The following is a 21,455-nucleotide window of genomic DNA, read 5'->3' on the forward strand; positions in this document are numbered from 1 at the left end:
ATAAAATCATAAAACATTGCATCAATAATTGTTTGTTTTCCATCCCAAGAAGTTTGCCCAAAAACAGAAAGGGGAAGGAGCAGAATGGGAAAATGGAAGTGTGTGTAGAGGGAGAATACGAGTGAATCACTTCGCCATAAGAAATGGTGGCACGGTCCGGTGTAGGAGTGCAAACCCGCGTATACCCATCTATTGCCACACGATGCAGATCCAACAGTTCACATATCTAAGCCTTCATATGTAAAAGAAAAAAAGGGTAAATTAAATTTTACAGATCTATTGCAACCTCATACAACATTTTCAAAAAATTTTACTTCCATACCTCACCTACTATTTTATTTTATTATAATACATCTGTTACATTTTTCATCCATTGATCCGTTAAGAGATGATGTGACTACCACATTTGTGCTGACATGGCTGCCAAATTTATGCTAAGTGTCAAAAAATTAATTTTTTTATACATTTAAAATATTATAATAATTTAGACTATTTATAAAATATAAAAAAATATAAAATAAAAAAACCCAAGCCCACACCCAGATCCCCTTCCTTCCCCCTCACCTCTCTGCAACCCCCGCCCTCTCTTCCCTTGACCCACTTCTCCCTCCACCTCTCCAATGGCCTTGGCACCAACTCCACCACCGCCTTCGTGGTCTCCAAGCTCGGTGAGGTCCTCAAATCCGACGAATTGAAGGACAGAGTCCCGACTTCCAAGTGCACCGAGGACCAAGCTCGCCAGTTGGGTCGACGACGCCGATGAGGTCAACCCAAATCTCGATTTGGTCAAAGGGCACAGCGAAGCTCTGCTGAGGGAAAAGATGGTGGAGGCGTGGAGAAGTTTATGGTGGGTTTTTTGGGGTTTTGGGTGGGGTGGGGAGGGATGTGGTGTTTAGGCTTGGGGAAGAAAATGGGGGTTTTTTTTTTTTTAATAGGGTAAATTATTATAATATTTCAAATGCATGAAAAATTATTTTTTTATCACATGACACAAATTTAGCAGCCACATCAGCACAAAAGTGGATCTTATATTTGCCACATCATCACTTAACGGTTTACTTAACGGATTTTCTAACGGATGTATAAAATTAAAATAAAATAATAAGTAAATGTATGAAATTGAAATGTTTTATTAATGTTGTACGGAATTGAAATCAACCTCAATCCTGAGAAGGTAAAATGTAATTTACCCAAGAAAAAATCGTACAACAGCGGATTAGAAAGACAGACAGTGTCGATAGGTCAGTATATTCATAATCTTTCATTAAACGCTACATAAAGTCGTATATGTTCACAAAGATAGCGGCATTATGTTACAACGACCCTTCTCAATCATAGGATTTCTTAACTATCAACCCCCACCCCTCCCAAAGGGAAAACATAAACAGAGACTGAAATTATAGGGTAAGAGGAGATACAAACAGAACATAAATTTCCCACCCGGACCGAAATGCGTACGCTAACTAGTATGCTCTACTACACTTGCTGTTTTCTAACTTTGTCCTCCCCCCTTCTTTCGTCTCCTAGTTTTCCATTGACATGATTAAGGCCTAATCAGCCGTACAAATCAACAATTTCTCGTGCCGGATTGGGGAGGGAAGCAACCTCCAAATCAGAGAGCCAAAAGGAAAGTAATATTAATTATGATTTTGTAGGAGCAAAATTGAATTACAGCGGCCGTGATACTGTTGAGCCTTGCGAAAATCCATTTGCAATTTTCTGTGGTTTCTTCTTGAAGTTGCTGATGCTGCAATGTGGACATATGTACTCCAGTCCATCTGTTTTTGCATAATCCTGCAAAGTCGAAACAAAACTTTAACAAACACAAGCGGAGGGATTTGTTTCCACTGCAACAAGGTGCTTACGGATTTTGCAATATGATACCTTAAAAGCACCAAGACCCTGCCTTCTGTCACAGCCAAAGTGGGCCCACTCGCCGCATATTCCACAGTTTACCCAATCCCCTGCTGCGCTACTGTAGAACAATATCCAATATCACGTAAGCAAACATTTAGCTAATACAATCATTTTTCACCAAAGGAGAAGTAAGACGGGGTAAATACGAACCTGTGACACAATAAGCAGCACTCCCCATCTACATCATCATGAGCCAATTCGTATTCTAGAAGGTAAGTTTCGTAGTGTCGTTTAAGTGTATTTCCAACACCCTGTGAAAACAAGAATCATACTCGCCTGTATCAATTGAGTGTTCCAATCTACTGAATCTTACACATAAAGAATGAGTGATTAAGTCCCTATTCATCCTTTCGTAATCATATACTATTTAGGGTTTAGAATATGTATGTGGAAGCCATCCCAACTATTCTTAGGTGTGACTGCTATTCTCTCGTAAGCATAAACTGTCTCACAATTTTGGTCCTACCTTTTCATTCTCCCTTACCTCTTTGCGGATGTTGCAGCATAAAATATTTCAAAATTGGAAAACAAAACCAAAGGGAGATTATAAACATACAGTCATTCTATTGGTCATTGTGTAATTGCTCATTTTTGAGAAGATCTGTCCTTTCCAGTTGATGCCATTGCCAACATGAAAGCCTCCTCTGGTGACCACCTGACAAACACCTCAACTTTTCAATAACATATGTCACAAAATTCCAGTGGTTAATTATTTTAGTCGCAACTTCAGCAAGTGAAAATCCTGGCAAAGGAATTTAATGAGTTCACCTCTTTATACAAGTTGTAGAGGTCAAGTCGCTTTCCATTGAGAATGGCATCTGGAAACTCAGTGAGTCCACCTTGAGGAATGAGCCGATTATGTCCCCGGAGAATTAGAAACTGCATTACATCCTTCAAAAACTCCTCCTGCTCAAGGGAGAACTAAAAAGTAAATAGAAGTGAATGCAAAACAAGAAAGTAAAACCCCAAAGGTTAAGTATATTGTGGGAGTAACATTAAAAAAAATTCATATTCCTTGTCTATTACTATTATAATATTGGAACTTCTCTCATGTCCGCACTTTACCTTTATTCCACAACATCCCTCTTGTATCTTTACTAATTCTTATTTTTCAAAGAAAACTGCATCTTTTGATACAATTTGGAAAAAAATAAATAAAAAAACAGGGAAGAAAATTCCCGCTACCTATTTCCCTGTTTTGACTTCCCCATTTACTAACCTACGTACTTTCTTGATGGCTATTACTCTATGACCAGCATGTATATTATTTTCTTATCACATAGTTACAACCTCCATGTGACAAAAGGTATCTCCAGCGCATCGAGAGTGCATGGTAGTTGTGCATTTAGTATGTTCGTTCCAAGGGCTTATATTATAGTTGTGCATGTGTGTGTATAGTATATAGACTTGATCAACACTTACAAATTGATTTAACACTTTGAGCAAAACATAGCTCACCTCTAAGCAAGAATGTATTGGGCTTCTACCGCAACCATGTTTCTTTAAAGGCAAAGGATTCAATGAAATAATCTGCTTAGCCTGAGAAGAGCTTGAGTACGATTTTCGTTGTGTTGTAGGAGTTAATCCCACAATACTGAGCTTTGTGGGTGGAGGAGGAGGCATATGAACCTTCACTTGGCCTCCATCATGTCCATCTCCCTCAGAAATTCCAGAAAAGGGTGTCATTTTAGGACGACGAACATGAGGAATGGGCCTCATTGCAGCTATTTTCAATCTTCGCCTGGTTGGAAGTAAAGCTGTGCTAACCCCATTCATTGCTCCAGCCACTTTATTGTCTTCATCTATTTTAGAAGCAGCTAAACATGGAAGCCCTTGGCCGTCAAGAGAAACCAGTCTTGTGTCTTGGCATGGTTGAGATCTCTTCCTACTAGGAGGAGGTGGTCTCAACCAAGTAGGAAGGCTGCTGGGAACCAAGCCGTTTGATCTATCATCTTTCTCTGGACTGGAACTGAAGAAAAGAAGGCGCCCAGCATCATCTTTGTCAAAAGATGCCACAGGTAATCCCTGAATACTGGCAATGCCCAGTGCAACTAAACTGTGATAGGAGACATCAGGTGCGAGCTGCCTCAAAACCTGAATTTGTAGCCACAACAAAACTAAAAGTTACATAAAATATTGGAAAAAAATTGATCCATTTTTGTTCAACCTAAAAAAATTTACACTGAAGATTCCAAGCCAACAAGGTAAATTTAATTTTTCCAAAAAAGATGCTCCTGAGATAACCTGATTGTAGAACAAACACTGATGTTGTAGCAATAAAATTAGAATCCATTTTAAAACACTGATGTTGCAGCAATAAAATTAGAATCCATTTTAACGAGCCTTGTTCTTGGGCATGAGAATTAGAAGGATCCTATAACAAGTTAGTCTACCCTAATTTCTTGAAATCCCCTCAACTAAGAGGGGAGAATTTGATTACTACTAGCTAAAGATTGGGCAGGTCAGCGGCGACCAGCAGAATCAAAATTAACGAAAGGGGGCATATGGTGTCCTCACAGTTCTTCAATATCATGCTAGCTAAGACCAAGATAGAGGAGGAAGTAGGTAAAAACCTGTGAAGCCCATGCAGGAACCTTCATGCTAACTTCAAATACTGTAGCCCCACATGCAACTGAAGCAGACTTCCGTGGTTCAGATAGAGGTGCTTTGGTTTCCTCATCTTTGGGCAATGCACGTACAAGTTGACTCTCTTCAATAATTTCATGCTTTATATGATTCTCCAAGAGCTGAAGTAAACAGGTAACAAGGTGTAAAAGTTGAACAGCTCCCAATACCAAAATTTTTCCACACAAGTCCTTTAGGATTACCTGATCATCAAAGCAAGTTTGAGCACTGCCCGACACAAGAAGTGATATGTGTGCTGAACTACAAGTTGATACATCACATCGCATGGTCACAACACCACGAGAAAATGTCCCAGCCTGAAGTGGCGGCGGCGGAGCACTAATCACGTAAAAAGCATTCATTAATTAATTTTATTGACTCTGGGGCGTAACTGCTCAAAAAAAAAATATCTAAAAGTAACAGGCAGTTTGAAACATTAATGGAGCGTTGAAGTTGTTTCCTATACCAAAAATGCACATTCAACACCTGATTTTATGAGAGAAAATTACAAAATGGAAACACCAACACATGTAACAAGATCAACAGCATCCTTTCTCCACATGAACAGCTACCATTCAAACCAATGTGATGATGCAAACTTTAACTACTACGCAATTTGCAAATACCCTATCCAGCAACAATAAAAGAGCATCCATCATATGCATAAACTATTTAAAGAATACAACATACCTAAATTTTCCATGAAGCTTGCTCCCACGCATCTGGAGCAACATAGACAATAAAATGAAGAAAAATAAGAACTCCTTGCACCATGATGATACTAAGAGTAGCATGTTAGTTTTTATTTAATTTTCGGATAGATATAAAATTAAGCAAGTTATGTAAGGCAGTGCTAATTATCACTTTTTTCAATAAGTTTAATCAGGAATCCGAAGAACCTTCTAGAAGGGCAAAAAGAAAACTTCCCTTAATTAGAGCTATAGGAAAATAAAACACAAATTGACTAGCCAAACCACACTTACTTCAATGTTTAAGAGGGCATTGAGACCACCCTCCAAAGGTTCTAATAAGCTTGCATCCTGAAAAGAAGTCATCCCATAAGTCTATGGAAAATATGGTAGTGTGTTCATTTCTGCTGGCATCTGTGTGCATGTGTTCTTAATTGAAGATTAAGTATTTAAACGCTGGAAACACAAGTATATACAAGCTTACCAATGTGGATGGCTCGCCACAAACAAGAAACCTCAAGATCACATCATCATCATGTATCTTTATAGCAGGGAGAGTACCCAAGGAACCTTCTTCATCTTCTTCCATATCTGCCTCAGGAAGATCAATGTTGATTTTTACGCGGTCACCAAGAAGACATGGCCCCAGCTCCACACTAGATTTATATATGTTAGCAGGAACGAGATGGTTGTCTTGTACACAGTAAATCCTAAAGGAAGCATATGCAAGTTGGAAGGCATCCCATGTATGAGTTGATGAACTGCAATCAACAAAACTGCAATTGTCAAGCCTATTTGGTGCTTGTATAGAACATAATAGCGTAAAGATGTCTTAACTAACTATGTTAATGCATATTGCACAGACAATGCTTAAATCCAATTCAATGGCATTAGGTGTCTCTAGAGATGCTAACCAAACATCTAGAGATGCTAGCCAAACAGTAATCAAGAATACTACAAATACATACATGTGCACACCAAAATGTCATCTCTTTCCCTGTAACCAATCCAAGATGCTACTAGACACCCTTTATGTGTGTATTCAGATAAATGAATAGAAAGAGAAGTACCTTTGTACCACTGAAAGTAAAGCATGTCGAAAGTGGCAAGCAGCATAAGAAGAAAATTCACTTCTCCAATATATCACATAAGGAATCCCCTGCAGATGAAAGATGCATACTCAACCACAATTTTCAACAAAACCATGTTACAAAAATAACGGGCAGGCTTCCAGTTCTGAAACAAAAGTGAGACACCCTAACTAGCCATTTCTCACTGATCCCTTGGTAGTGTACTCCTGAAAGCATACTTATTAAGCCTTACTAAGATTACCTTAGAGTGAATGGCTGCTGCCAATGTTGCACCATACGGAACCTCCAAATAAACCTGCAAATATTTATTATATGAAGTTGAGTCCCATCCCATGTCAAATAAACTTCAAGCATATTACAAAGAACAAACCAGAATGAACAAAGAAAAGAAACACCAATCATAGATGGGAATGAGCTCCAAACAAAGACGCAGGCCACAAGAAATCATGCAATGCACAAATCACCACACCTCATAACGAATTTCCTGATTACCTACTCCTTGATTTTTCAATGCCTCTTGTTAAATGACTCACGCCAAGTCAAATAATCACATGCTGCCATAATTATAAAATGATAAGAAAGCAATTCACCGACCACATATAATGAAATCTATTTTCCTTAATTCTCCAATGCAAGCAGGAACATGAGCATAAATCATGTACACACAATCCCAAAACATGCCATTTTGCAAGTTCAAGAAATATAATACTTACAGTTGTAGGCAATGTCGCACCAAAGATCTCAGATATAGCTTCAGCAGTTGACAAATCAACATCCTCCCAGACAAGAGAGCCAATTTCACTATTACCAAGCTGTTCCCCTTGCAAGTAAACAAGATTCGGCTTATATGATTCAAGCATTTTACAAAACTCCTCTTTGGTTGGCTTGGTCAGAGTTTGAACCTGCATTTTAAAGAGTCGCACATAGGGCAAACTTAGAAACTATACCAAAACCAGGAATTCACCATATAAGTTAAGAACAAGAAGATACTAGCAATAAAAGTATGCGCAACACATTCGATATTAAATATTCAGAAGATAATGGTAAGAAAGATTTTCACCTCCAAACGCCCAGAGGAAACTAACTCCGGAAACGGGTATCTGAGCTTATCATCTGCGGTGTCCTTGTTAAATTTCTCTTCAGAATTTTTCCCGCAAGTGACCACAAGCAGACTACAAGGGTGCTTTGAAGCTCCCTGAGAATGAAACATTATTTCCTGCAGGCTTCCACACAGTTGGCAAAGCAAAGAAGCTCAAGCTCCTCACAGAAGATTTAAAACCCGAAAACCATTGAAATCCCCTAGACTATAACACTGAAGCCAGGCATCAACTTGGAGTCCAATCACACCATCCTGATCAAATTTCACCTTCTAGCTAGCATTCAAGAAAGCATAAGCAAATCTACTAAGAGGGATCAAAATCCCTTCTCACAAAGAACTATCAGGACCAAAATTCCCCCAGAAAGCCAGCATAACAAGATCCAGGACCCAAAACAAACTAAATGAGAAAATTAACCAACTTTTGCCCAATGATTGAAGCAAATTGGGGAACAAGGCCTCGATTTCAACCCAAAAACTGTTGAAATTGGAAAAATTAGCCGATACCGAAATGAGAAAACGTGGGGAAATCAACGAACCTGGCGAAGAACAACGGAAAAATCACAAAAGCTCACTGACCCAGATGAGGAAATTGAAGAACTCGAACAACCCAGATGAGGAATTTTGAAGAATCGACGACCCAAGTGAGTCCTTTAGCTTCTACAATCACAAAAAAGCACAAAATAGACGAGTAAAGTATGAAAAGAGAACCCTAGGCTCGTAAAATCCAAATCCCCAAAAAGAAATTCGTATAAAAAAAAAACCAATTTCTATCAGGAATTAATTTATTTATCTGTTTCCATCTATCGTAATCTAATTGACCAAAAATAAAATCAAAATTCTCAGTCACCAAAAATTTTATTAAAAATTTGAAGGCAATTAATATTCGCATTTGTTAAATATGGTTGGTGTGTCAGAAATATGCATTCAAATTTCAAAACCACAAAATGGTCAAACCCAACAAAAAACATCGAAACCAATTAAAATTCCTTATGACGAACTTGATAAAGTAACAACCTTTGATTGAACCCATTGCGTTTAGTGTAACATTAAACCCAAAGTAACTTTCGAAGAAATTGAACAGTAAATTTTCATGTCCCATTATGATTTCTTGGACTTTTTGTTGCCCACAAAGATTCGGAATTTGGGGAGGTAAAAGGTAACAACGAACAACAACGTTTTTTTAAAAGCCCAGGATTTCTTTACTATATTTGTTTTTTGAATTTGATTAATTTAATTTTCCTGTTGTGTTGTGGCGGTAATAATAGTAGGGGTCGTGAATGTGGGGGTGTGGTGGTGGAAGGGAGATGGGAGTTTGGTGATGAGGTGATGGGGTGATGAGGTGGCGAGGATGGTGGTAGAGGTGGTAGTCATGGTAATGGTGGTGTTGGTGGTGATCATAGTAGGAGTGGGGATGATGCTTATAAAATAACGATGGCAGAGGCAATGTTAACAATGGTGGTGGTGGTGGTGGTGGTGGTGGTGGGGGTAGAGGAGATGGTCACGGTAAGGTGGTGGCGGCGACTTGGTGGTAGAAGTGGTTATAATCAGGGCTGGCTTAGGCTCAGTGCTGGCAGAGCGACCGTCCAGGGCCCAAAATAATTGGGGACCACCAAAATTATTAGGGTAGTATATTTATATATATTTTCATAAGAGTATAAATTTATAAAATTTGGTTCAATGACAAAGAAATTTAACTAGAATCGGTGGTTTTGTTGTTTGAAATTAATGAGGAGGTCTTGGATTCAAAACACCATGTGTGTTTATTTACTTTTCAATTTTTACAAATTTCTTTTCATAAAAGTATAAATATATAAAATTTGGCTAAATGATCAAGAAATTTAATTAGAATCAATGGTTTTTATTGTTTAAAATTAACGAGAGATCCTAAGTTCAAAATGTTAAGTGCATGTTTATTCTTTTCAATTTTTACGAATTTTTGTTTGGTTGTTAATTTATTTTTAATTAGTAGCTAGTAGCTATGTGGTTTGTTATTTTTAAACATTTGTTTCAATTCAAGTCTAATCTTCAACAAGGAGTAATGCGTTAACCAAATTTGCAAATCATATAACGTGTCATCAAAAAATTTAATTTAGTACCCATTTATTACTTATACATATCAATTAAAAACTCAAAAACATCATTGTTTTTTTCGTTCCATATTGACAAGGTTAGTAAATAAGAAAAAACACCTCACGATTTATACAAAAACACTTTAAAAGTTCGAGATGGAAAACAAAACTCATATTTATCTACTTGTAAACCCAGAGTTTTTTGTTTCCTTCTCACGATACAAAATAAATTAGTTTTTCCATGTTTCTAAATTATTAAGTTTGAAGTGATTTTCTAAGTATAATTTTATCACTGTCTTACATATGAAAACAAATCATTTTCTTATATAAAATGAGGGCACATTTTTTGGCATCACCCCGGGCCTCAAAAATCTCTAGACCGGCCCTGGTAATAATGATAGTTATTACATTATTAGTGGTTGGTAGAATATCAAAGAATGACAAAACAATGAAATGCATGAAAATCTTAGAGGGAGAGGTTGGATTTGTTATGACAAAAACTTACTAAAAACTAAAAAAACAAAACAAAAAAAAAACTTAAAGTTCATCAAAATTCATGACTTTTTAAGATCCATGATTTTTTTAATACACCATGAATTTATGTAGACTCACAAAATGTCATAATTTTTTTTTTGTCAAACACAAAATGTCTTAATTGAATACCACAATATTCTCATATTTTTAAGAAGTAAAAAAAATAGTCTTTATTCAATATAGGGTAACCTCTTTAAATATTTATATTAAATACACTTGGATTTGAGAGTCAACCAAACTTCAACTCCATCTACAATACACTCCTATATTAAAGGAGGGTTGATGATGGTTTGAACCTGAAAAAAGTTGAAGAAGAAGACGCTAAACACCACTTGCAAAATCTTTAGATACATTTGAATCTTCATTTAATATCACTTAAAAGTGTTCAGAATTGATGAGAAATTTTTTTTTGGAGTTAGATCACGATTTTCAATCCAGCTTACACCGTAAGGGAAATTAACCAGAATTTTTTTTTTTCGAGTAAGATCAAGATTTTCAATCCACTAGAGAGGAAAATTACAAAAAAAGTCAAACTCTAAAAGAGAGTAATTAAAGTACCCACCAAAGCTAAATATCTCATAGTCCCTTGTTATATGATACACCTCCCCAAAAAGGTTAGTTGTCATGTCTTCAGATATGTTATATGTACAAAGATTAATAGTATAGATGGTCAAGGGACAGGGTCATTTTATTTGTAAGTGGCAAAAGGATGAAGTCAATCGTTTATGCTTCTGTAAGTCTGGAAAAAATTGAGAAAAATGATGGAGATTATGCACCTTGAGACGGACCGGTTTTTGTTATATTAGGGCTTTTCCCCGGTAGTTAGGCAACATTAATCTCCAACTTTAAATCACAATGCACTAATTAGATGAGCCACAAAACGTAGATAAAGAAGACACGGTAAGGGTTACGTTTTTATTTTTGTGAAGAGTTTTTGAGTTTGGTTGTTTATTGATGCACAAAATCATACAAGAGGTAGGGTTCCGTGTGTCTCGTTAAAATCTAGTCAATGGCGCTTTTCAGTTGTATTGTACAAGTGGGAATTAAATGAAAGAATTTGGGTACGGCAGTATGTTAGGAGTTTCAAAGTGTCAACATACAGAATTCCTAGCCTAAAGATTGCAAAGCAAAATTCAAGAAAAATTGATGCAAAAAACAACAAACAACAAAATACATAATCATGTCGTCCACCCCAAATTGGGCCAAGTCCACGAGCGTTGACTGCAATGCTCTCAAATAATCACCTTCCTCTTAGCCAAAATCTCAGTTTCAAAACCCACGTTGAACACGAGGACTTAATACTAGAGGTCGTGACGTTCTTTGGTTGAAAATCTTTTAAGCAGGCAATGGAACATGTCAGCAACGTTGATTGAATACTATATTTTTACCTAACATATATATAACTGATTATACTAATGCAGAAATCCAAGTGTGGTGAAGTTGAAGTTTCCATAGCATCTTCGGGTTTGAAAAATGTAGATAATCATGATTTGCCATCAGTTGTCTTTCTTTTTAAGGAAAAAAAAAGTTGAAGTTTTCATCGTTTGAGGCCTATAAGTACCTCACACAGATTTGATCACCTTTACCTTCATAAAAAATTTCACTATTTTCATGGCAGCCCTGCATTTTTTTAGCAACCCTTATTACAGATATTAATTAATTCTATTAGCATTATGAGCGTACGTATTATCGATTAATCGTTCAGTGCTTAATTAAAGCCTGTAGTCCAATATTAATCATATGCTCTTAATTTCTAGGATCTTGCAACTCTCGTTGGTTCCTTGATTACCAAAAATAAAAAGGAACTTTTGTGTGGGTTCTTCAATCTGATAAACACATACGTCTTTGAGATCACAAAGCTAAACCATATTCTTGTAATTTTCACAATCAAGGGTAGAAAATTGCTGCAGCGATAAATTGAATATAGACATGTAGTTAAGAAAGACTACAAAGAAAACCATTTTTTTATGTTCAATGGGCGATTACTACATAAAAGAAAGTCCAAACCCACATCGTATATCGATCCTAGGTAGGTTTTAACAAGGACTAGCATACAGACACGATGTCAATTATCCCAACTGAGCATGAATGGTGGTTTCTGCAACATTACATATCATAAGGATTTGACGTAAGATAAGAGTGCCGGCTGTCGATTACCTAACGCCCTTCCTTCCTCCTTTATCCGAACTTGGGACCGGCAATGTAATATAAACTTACACAAGCGGATATTCAAAGAAAGTACTGTAAAGGGACAATTGCTCACCCCAAAAATCTAACCACACAAACATAAGGACTAGCATATAGACACGACATATACAAATACATAAAATAGTACTGTAAGGCCTCGTTTGGCAGCTCGGACTGTACTGACTATTTCTGTCGGATAGGATAAATAGGCACCGGATAGTACTGACTAAATTAGTCGGGTGTTTGGTACAGTATCGGACTAGTGACCGTATTATTTATACTGTGTTTGGTATTATACTAGATAGGAGAAATCAAACTTAAAAAAAAAAAAAAAATTTAAAAAGTGAAATCATTTTTTTGTTCCCAAATCTCTCCGCACCCCCCAAACACCCTCCCTCTCTCTCCCTTCTTCTTCCCCGACTACAGAAGAATCCCAAATAATTGTTCCCCAACTCTCTCCGCCACACCCCCCAAACTCCCTCCCTTTCTCTCCCATATTCTTCTTCCCCGACTAAATAATCTGGGCGTTATGGTTGGTTTTATTAAGCGGGTGTATACCGTGTTATCCTATCCGACCTGTTAAATTAATCCGGTGCTTATTTAGTACGAGTGAACCCAAACACCCGAGTCCGTATAACTAATCCTATCCAATCCTTTATCCGATCTACCAAACAGGGCCTAAAGGGACAATTGCTCACGCCCAAAATCTAACCACACATACAGATATTCAAAGAAAACAGAACATTATCTTCTTCAACTTCAAGTAATCTATTACATAGGTTTGGTTAGTACTGGACAAAGCTGCCGATAGATACCAAAACGTTGATGTCAAATATTTTTGTTTTCGGGCTAATTGAAAAAATTCCGGTATGTAAAATATCATAGGGCGCCAAAGGTATTGTTGTATTATTGCTGCTGCCTCCAATAAGAGTTGTCCATTTATCATAACAGACAAGGAAAGAAAGCGATAATGCAAGAAAGTGAAGTGACATTTATCTGCAAATAGAAAGAGATCCAAATCAAGAAACTGCCCTCAAAATTTATAATAATTCATCTTTATCTTCCTCCTCCTTTTTTCTGTTAAACAATTAACCTCTATCTTGTTCTATAACAAAGTTGAGATGATAACTACAAATAATCCAATTACCACTCATTCCATTAATTTTTCTCCTGCTTTGCTGTTTTGCAGTGTCAATTAACAAGAGGATGAAAAAGATCAAAAGAGAAATTAAACTATATATATATTTGTATATGTCTAAAGTACAAATATCTTTCTTTGATGTCTGGTTTTCTCCTTTTGCAGATGTACATCTTCAAAAACATTAGTGTTGCGAGAGCCACGCCTACTAGTGTTAGCATTACCACTCTTAGTAAGGCTGCAACGATATAGGCCACGCCTATAAGATGTTATCATTTGCTTGGTAGAAGCCTCTAATTCCTTCATGTCATCAATAACAATCTGTCTGTTCCTGCACTCTATGCTGCAAAAACCTAGATCACCTCTGCATTCAAAATTGTAAACAATCTCAGTAACTAATCAACATATATCAGAATCATAATATAAACTCCTAAAAATTAAAATCCTGGTGGTAGAAATATTTTATATGACAAAATATATATGCATCACTCAGCTGAAAACATTTCAGAATCAAATATGAAATTACCAGCTTAAGATGGAGAGTTTTTCCCTTTATTCTTAAAAGAATATAATCATAGAGAAACGATTTCTAGACGCCCTATTTTCTTCTAGCCTTTGGGTTGAATTAATAGTTTCTGTAAATTAATTTTTACCTGTACATGTAGACCTCTTTATCAAGGCTTAATCCCTTGTTGCATAAGTGACATGTTTTAAGAAAGCAAGAGAATTGCTCGAGGGAGCTGCAGGTTGTGGATTGGCTCAGTCTTAATGCAGATTTCTCAATAATATTTGTCCTATTTCTTTGTGAATTCTGTACAAGGATTCCCAATCCAACAGCCACTGAGCTCCCATGGCTGGTTTTATCACTGATGCCCAGCTTATGGGCAGCTGGCTCGATCAAGTTGCAGGGCCTCTTGAACTTGGAAACCATCGTTTGTGGGGGGATTAGAGAGAAGAAGACGAAAACTGAAGAGGGCTGTGAAGAAGAAAACTGAAGAGGGATGTGAAGTTTACAAGGTTGAGATATTAGATATTTAAAAGCACCATACAAACCGATACAGGTCTTCCGTCCACACAGAAGATATATAATATTTATAGGAGATGGATCCCATCCGGATACAAGTTGTGGGGATTGTAAAGATCCTCACATCCTAGCTGTTTATAGTACATCGTGTAGTTAAAAATTATTTTACATTTATTTATTTAAAATTAAACATAAATAATACCTAGTAAAAATTGACCGCACGATATACAATAAACGATCATAACGTGAGGCTTCCTAGAATTCTAATATAAAAAAAGGATCCTAAAAGTATTCTCATCCGTATTTATATATAAACAAAAAAATATACAGACACATGTAAACTGCTTTCTTTTGTTTATGGGATTGTGTCGCTACCTCATGAGCCACGTGCTGCACTTTTGCTTGCTCTATGATGATATGATCTATCTTTTACCGCGTCTGCATTCCCTTGTAGGGTTTAAAGCAATAGTTAAAGTTAGAATTGGGGTTTGAGTTTTGGAGTCGAAATGCATTATTGATACCCTTTGTTTGTTTGGCCCTACCAGAAAACGAGGGAAGTTTTTGTTCGGTGCAACATGAGAAACGTGATAATTGTGAAATACAATGAAAATTTTTCACTTTCCTTGTCCCCCGCTTCTCCCTCACCACCCCCACTCCTACCCCCAACCACAACCCCCCCCCCCCCCCCCCCAATTCATGAAGCATACAACTCAACTACAGAAGTTTAAAAAAATAAAAATTAAGACAACGGTTTAGAGATATGCATTTTTACTTGTAAATGAGAAGTTTTAAATTCAAATCTCATGAATAATAAGTTAAAAACCAATTTATTTCCTCATTCATTAATGTAAATGCATAGTTTGATCAAAAATATATATTATAACATCGGTAGACAACACGGAACACAAACTGTTGGCAGAGGGAAAAAAGTATCAACAAAAAGAAAAGCAAAGCCTATTTCTAGCTAGGAGTTTATATAATAACTAGGGTTGGCACATTGATTTTGAAATTAAATATGAAACATTTTTAAATTGGTTGATGCTGTAGTGAAGAGTTTGTTTGTACTGCTTGTCTGTTTCTTTGTGGTTGTGATTATGTTGGCAGTTAAATATATATATATATATATAGATATATATGCGCCTTTGCCTTTGTGGTTGTGATTATCTTGGCAGGTATGTGCGCGCGCGCGCGCCTTTGCCTCTATGTATTGGCCTTTGGGACTCCACAGATGAGCACTGGAAATGGCAAGTAGTGAGGCTTTATCCAAAAATAAATAAAAAAAATCTCGATATAATTTAGACTGTTGTGATCACTTCTTATTTTCGATCAACAGGGAGTGGTTCAAACTTGAGTCTCGAGAAGTACCAGCAGGCTAGTTAAGAACTTGGATAATTGGTAGTGCTCCTACTTAATATACCTAATTAACCTGAAAACGTATATTATGAACATCTTATATGCACATTTTCTTATGATGAGAGAAATTAACGTATATTGCTCACCATATCACTTAAAATGAAACGAATGAGAGGGACTGACCATCTTGTAGTTGTATATATTTTTTTTTTTTAAACCCTTGTCGTTTCACTAAGAATCTTTTATACATTAAAGTAGTGCAGGCAAATGAGATTTATTCTTGACTTGATCATCTTGATGATTTAATCCACCTTTATTAATGTTATATTTGTTTTTCCCCGATCCAGATAAAATCGCAAGAATAAGATCAATAACTAATCTGGGAGAATCGAATTTATACCTTTTTTATTCTATACCAACCCAGATAGAATCGATCAACTCATGCATATTATTAATTAATTTATTGGGAATGACAATCAACTGCTTTTTTAAGAATCTGGATCCTCTTTGAATTCGAGAGATTCGTGAATTATGTTCGTTCATCGTATATCGCGTGATTAAAAATTATTTTAAATTTTATTTATTTAATATTGAACACAAACAGTAGTCGAAGAAAACTTACTGTACAATATACAATGTACAAATAAGATTTACTGATCTCTTAAATCATAAGGATCCGCAGAGGATTCTGTTGTCCTTTTTTTTAGTCGTGAGACTATTTTTTTTAAATGCAGGCAGCTCCTCTGCCCCTTGATTTTGTTGTACCCTGATCAATTAGCTGTCAATAAATTATTTATTTAAAACAACAGAGTGGGTGGATCGATCGATATCTTTATCTGATACAAAATGTTATTAAGGCAGAAAATAGCAAGACAAATGTCCTCCAGGATCTTTTCTCCCTTTGCACCAAAAGTAAAACAAGAACTTCAATGTTGGTACAATGCAATTAAGTAGATTGTTCATATATATTAGATTTTGCTGTGTTTGTTTTTACGTGGATAAATATATATAATATGAATTTACTAGCGGAATTAAGTAGATTGATCATCCCGCTTAATACTACAGTCTAATAGTATTCTTCTTCACTTGTAAGTGAGAGGTCTTAAATTCGATTCTCGTCAAAGGTGAATTTGAATCACTTTATTACTAGTTTATTATGAGACTTAGCCCGCTCTCCACCCTCTTATTGTGAACAATATTGCTTTTTTTCAAAGAAAAAAAAATGCAAATTGATCATACGTGGAGGAATTAATCACATCAGGTGGTCCAATGGAAATGTGGTTGAAAATTTTGAAAAAATATGTGTCATTTGATTATGGTAAGAAGTAGACTGAAATATTTTTACCATTTTCAGACCCCACTACGAATTGTTCCTGCATTTCAAAGTATAGGATACCTTAGACTTCGGCAAAAAAAAAAAAAAAAAAAAAACGAGGAATCAATATGCATTTCATGAGAGTCAATTGAAGGAGGACGCAAACTTCACATCGCACATAAGCAACACACATGATGCAAAAACATTATTAAGAGAAGCACTACTAGGTGATTTGTCTGTGACTACTAACGTCAAAGGCTATTTACAACCGTGGCCATTAAGTCGTCAGAGCATCTCCACGACTCCACCTATTTCCCAATTGCCCCTTCTGTTGGGTTGAATTGCCTCCAACTCAAAAAAATTTGCTCCTGAAAACTGGAGGGATTGGGCCTAGAGCTACTGCCCTTTCAGCTGCCCCGCTGAAACGGCCTGGGCTTGCGCCCGTTTGGTAACAGAAAAAGCTTGCGTGTGGGCCACCAAGTGCACAATCCAGCGTGCTCTGCCACGCCGTTGGATTTCCAACCGTCCTTTCATCTGGTCCATTGGATTTCCAACGCTAAGAAGAATTGAAAATTTTAGGTTGTGTCACATGGCACAATTTGGTGCATCTGATTTTTAAAACGAATTAAAAATCAACGGTCAAGAAGAATCCAAAGGTAAAAAAATTACCAAAAAATTTATTAAAAAAAAATCAAAATTTTTTTTTTCTTCAACACACTTAAACAAATTAATTAAACATTTTTGTGAATAAAAAAATTATATTTGTGAATAGTAATCGTCATTGTCCTTACTCTTCCTCTTCTCAAACGGATAAACTTGCACGAAGGCAATTACTGTTTAGAGTAAATAGTAAGAACAATTTCACGGCCCTTGCCCATGCCTTGCCCTCCTAAAACGGGTGGAGATGATCTTATGCCAATTATGCTCTTACTTGGATTTCATTAATAAAATCATCCCATATGGTAAAGAACTAATTTAAAAGTTATTATATAAGAAACAAAAATTATCTCATAATTTTCTCTCTCACACTAATTCCCTTTCATACTACTTCTCATCATTTCACTAAATACTACGTTCCTCAAATGCTTTAACATGTATTATATTACTAATATTTGAACACACACATATTGGTTTAAATATTTTAGAAAGATATTTCGGGATTTACTGAAGAGAAAATTGTAGTAATGATCCCTCAATTTTAACTTAATTGGAACAATAGTCTTTTAACTAAAAATTCATGACCATTGCTCCAATTGGGTTAAAATTGAGGGATCATTGCTACAATTTTTCTCATTTGATTTTCATATTTGTCATTTGATTCAGTCTCACGTGCGACACGTGTGACTCCATTGATGGAAGTGTAAACGGAGTTGACAAAAAATGTTATAGCTGCACGTTTTGATGAGTTAAAGAATCAATGATCATGAGTTTTTAGTTGAAAGACTATTGCTTTAATTAAGTTAAAGTTAAGGAACCAATACTAGAATTTTCTCTTTACCAAACACACGAGGTTTCTCAAAAGTGGACAGGTTTGATCACCATCCATGTGCATCTTGCATCCATATATCACTGACAATTAATTCAAGACAAAACTCAAGTGCAAAAGGAAATCTTCTAAGATATGCTCCTAGCTTCCCACCTTACTTTTTCAATTTTGTTTGTTTTGTTTCTTTTTATACGATTGATAAAGGATAGTTTAAAGTGCAATTAACAATATGTATCGTGCATTGTCTCTCCACTTGTGCACTAATTCTATTCTATCATATTTTTGCGTGTTTCGTTTAGGCCCATGGTTAATCAATCTTTTGATTGGAAGGGCATTTATAGAAAATTAATTCAATTAAAATCACGAAAGTCAACTTCAAACGGTACGTTCTGGATTCGATTGTTAAAACTGGTGAATCACATTATGGTGGTTAGAAGGAGGTTGGAATGTCTTTATAAGTTTTTCCGATCCTCGAAAAGGTGGACTGTCGTGATAAATCGCCCAACTAGTTCCTTGTTTTATAAACGAAAAAGAAAGCCAGCCTCAACCATATTTCTCATCAGTTTCAGTTTGGCTAATGCCGCGTCCAAACAAAACTTGCATCAAAATCTTACTCACAGATTCTCTTATCCTCCAATTATATGTGTGTCTGTGTATGTGTGTGTGTATATATATATATAGCTAGTCTCTGCCATTGCCGTATAAATTGTAAAGTTCTCCACTGCACACTTCAGACGTAGCTTTGCATCCTTCATAGTAAAATAAAGAAGGTTAATGATCGTGAAGTGGAAAGAAAGGCATGAAATGATCAAATTAGTTAGTAATTTATAATGAAAAAACAATAAAGGCATATATAATAAGTGTTATTCGCACTCTAAAAATATTAATAATTCTTTATTATTTATAATTTTTTTAACATGAAGAAGTGCAAGATGACTTTCTAAGGAGCAAATCCTCATACTTCATAATGTTGTCTTAAGTCACTTCAAAAAAGGTTAAATTGTAGCAAAGGTTCATTATCTATACTATGATTTTAGTTTTCGTCTCTGAACTCTACTAATAGTTTCTCTCATTCTCGAATTATGTCATTTGTTGCACTAGTACTCCTTTTGTTAACTATGTCAACTTTTTTGTTAAGTTAAGGGACATAATAGAAATTTCATCCAAAAAATAAAAAAATGAATTTTTAAAAGAGAAAGACTTGGCCTCCTCAACGAGTGAGGAGAACTCCTCCTTAAAATACCGTGACGTATTCACTAAACTTTGTGCTTACGATCAAAACTCTTTACGGATTGACTAAACGATATTAGTTTTAATTGAATATTTTGCAAAGATGATCTTTACATGGTGATTTATAATATGAGCGGTTCTGATCATAAGTACAAAAATTTATGAATAGGTCACGAAGTATTTTGAGGAGAAACTCCTCCTTAACCTTAAAAAACCGAGCTCTTTTTATTTATTTATTTATTTATTTTTATATAAATTAGTTTTCTTTCTGTATGAAAAAAAACATAGTCCTTCAATTTGAGGAAAAGAAGACAAATTTGATAAAAGGATTACTCATGCAACGAGAGTTAAGTTAGAAGATTGAAGAAACTAATATGAGAGTTCAGGCACAAAAACTAATCGTGGGGTAAAGTTAAGGGAACTTCGCTACCACGCACCTGGAAGAAAAAAAATGTACATTTCTCCTTTCTCAAATAGTCTTTAGGTATACTATGTAATTGAAGATACTTTGACACCCACAATGATCTTAGTTTTTTTTTATTTTTTTTTATTTTTTATTGTCAAGCCTCGATCCCTAGATACGTCTAGGATCGACACGTGATGTCAGAAAATTACTCATGAAATTACCATGTGTCACTCCCAAGACATGACCCAAGACATGACCAAAAACAACCCAATGGTTTAATAGCGTAGTAACTTTTTCTTTTATTTCATATCTAGGGTTCCAAACCACTCAGCAGATTCAAATATGGAAAGGGATTCCGAACTCCTCAATCGAATCCAACAAAGATTGGGTTCCGGACCTCTTAACGGAACCGATTAAGGAAAGGGATTCCGAACCACTCACATAATCCAACGAAGATAAGGTTTCGAACCACTCAATAGAATCCAACGATGATAATGTTTCGGACCCTCAATGGAATACAACGAAGATAGGGTTTTGGACCACTCAATGGAACCAATTAGGGAAAGGGATTCTAGACTACTCAACAAAATCCATCTCTAAGATATGTGTGATCCCCCAATGTGGATTAACCAAGTAGGACCATAGGCATCCATCTAATAACATGGTCCTCCAATGCAAATTAACCAGGTGGGACCACGTATGGATATAATGTGACCAAGTAGGCAAGGCCCCCATTGCAAATTCACTAGGCAGAGTCAACCCCTAGGATGCGTATGGCCCCCAATGTGGAGTAACCAAGCAGGACGACAAGCAAGCATCCAATAATGTTGTCCCCCAATGCGGATTAACTAGGCGGGACCATCTATGGTAGTAATGTAACCAGGTAGGTAGTGAACCCCCAATGCGTATTAACTAGGCGAGACCACATACATGCCTCTAATAGTGTGGTTTCTCAATGCGAATTAATAGGTGGAACCACCTATGTAAATGATGTAACAAGGTAGGCAGTAACCCCTCAATGCGAATTAACTAGGCGGGACTATATATAGGCATATACATAATAGTATGGTCCCCCAATGCAAATTAACCAGTCGGGACCATCCATTTACCACTGCTACATGGTGCAGTCACATCATCACACATCATACATCCCAATACAACATACATCAATTCAACATGAATCACAATTGTAAACATACACATTATCAAACCAATATTCAATCACATAAACATACAAGTTCAACAAAATATTTCTAATATGGTCCATGATTTACCTACCCACCAGCAATCAA

At 36.1% G+C, this 21,455-nt stretch overlaps 2 protein-coding genes across 3 annotated transcripts; both read right to left on the reverse strand.

Annotated features, from left to right (window-relative positions):
- Positions 1 to 1,216: 1,216 nt before the first annotated feature.
- On the reverse strand, positions 1,217 to 8,819 carry LOC137708051 (AT-rich interactive domain-containing protein 4). Of its 2 annotated transcripts, XM_068447030.2 has the most exons (16): positions 8,436 to 8,819; positions 7,383 to 8,078; positions 7,036 to 7,224; positions 6,564 to 6,617; positions 6,302 to 6,390; positions 5,716 to 5,992; positions 5,526 to 5,582; positions 5,233 to 5,264; positions 4,746 to 4,881; positions 4,491 to 4,664; positions 3,376 to 4,011; positions 2,686 to 2,823; positions 2,474 to 2,572; positions 2,068 to 2,168; positions 1,885 to 1,975; positions 1,217 to 1,794 (listed from the first exon to the last, which is right to left on the reverse strand). In XM_068447030.2, the coding sequence occupies exons 2-16, from the start codon at positions 7,530 to 7,532 to the stop codon at positions 1,669 to 1,671; spliced, it is 2,349 nt and encodes a 782-aa protein (XP_068303131.2). In that variant the 5' UTR covers positions 7,533 to 8,078; positions 8,436 to 8,819; the 3' UTR covers positions 1,217 to 1,668. The 2 variants fall into 2 exon arrangements, with proteins under 2 accessions (XP_068303131.2, XP_088544858.1); XM_088688732.1 differs by lacking the exon at positions 8,436 to 8,819 and having other exon boundaries at positions 6,564 to 6,876; positions 7,383 to 8,118.
- A 4,431-nt stretch (positions 8,820 to 13,250) lies between these two features.
- Positions 13,251 to 14,493, reverse strand: LOC137709423 (FCS-Like Zinc finger 17). The gene is made up of 2 exons (XM_068448513.2): positions 14,003 to 14,493; positions 13,251 to 13,713 (listed from the first exon to the last, which is right to left on the reverse strand). Exons 1-2 carry the CDS (start codon positions 14,278 to 14,280, stop codon positions 13,467 to 13,469), a joined length of 525 nt encoding a protein of 174 aa, XP_068304614.2. The 5' UTR covers positions 14,281 to 14,493; the 3' UTR covers positions 13,251 to 13,466.
- Between the last annotated feature and the right edge of the window lie 6,962 nt (positions 14,494 to 21,455).

The sequence above is a fragment of the Pyrus communis genome, chromosome 17, assembly GCF_041283825.1.
Source record: "Pyrus communis isolate YQ-2024b chromosome 17, ASM4128382v1, whole genome shotgun sequence".
Lineage (NCBI taxonomy): Eukaryota > Viridiplantae > Streptophyta > Magnoliopsida > Rosales > Rosaceae > Pyrus > Pyrus communis.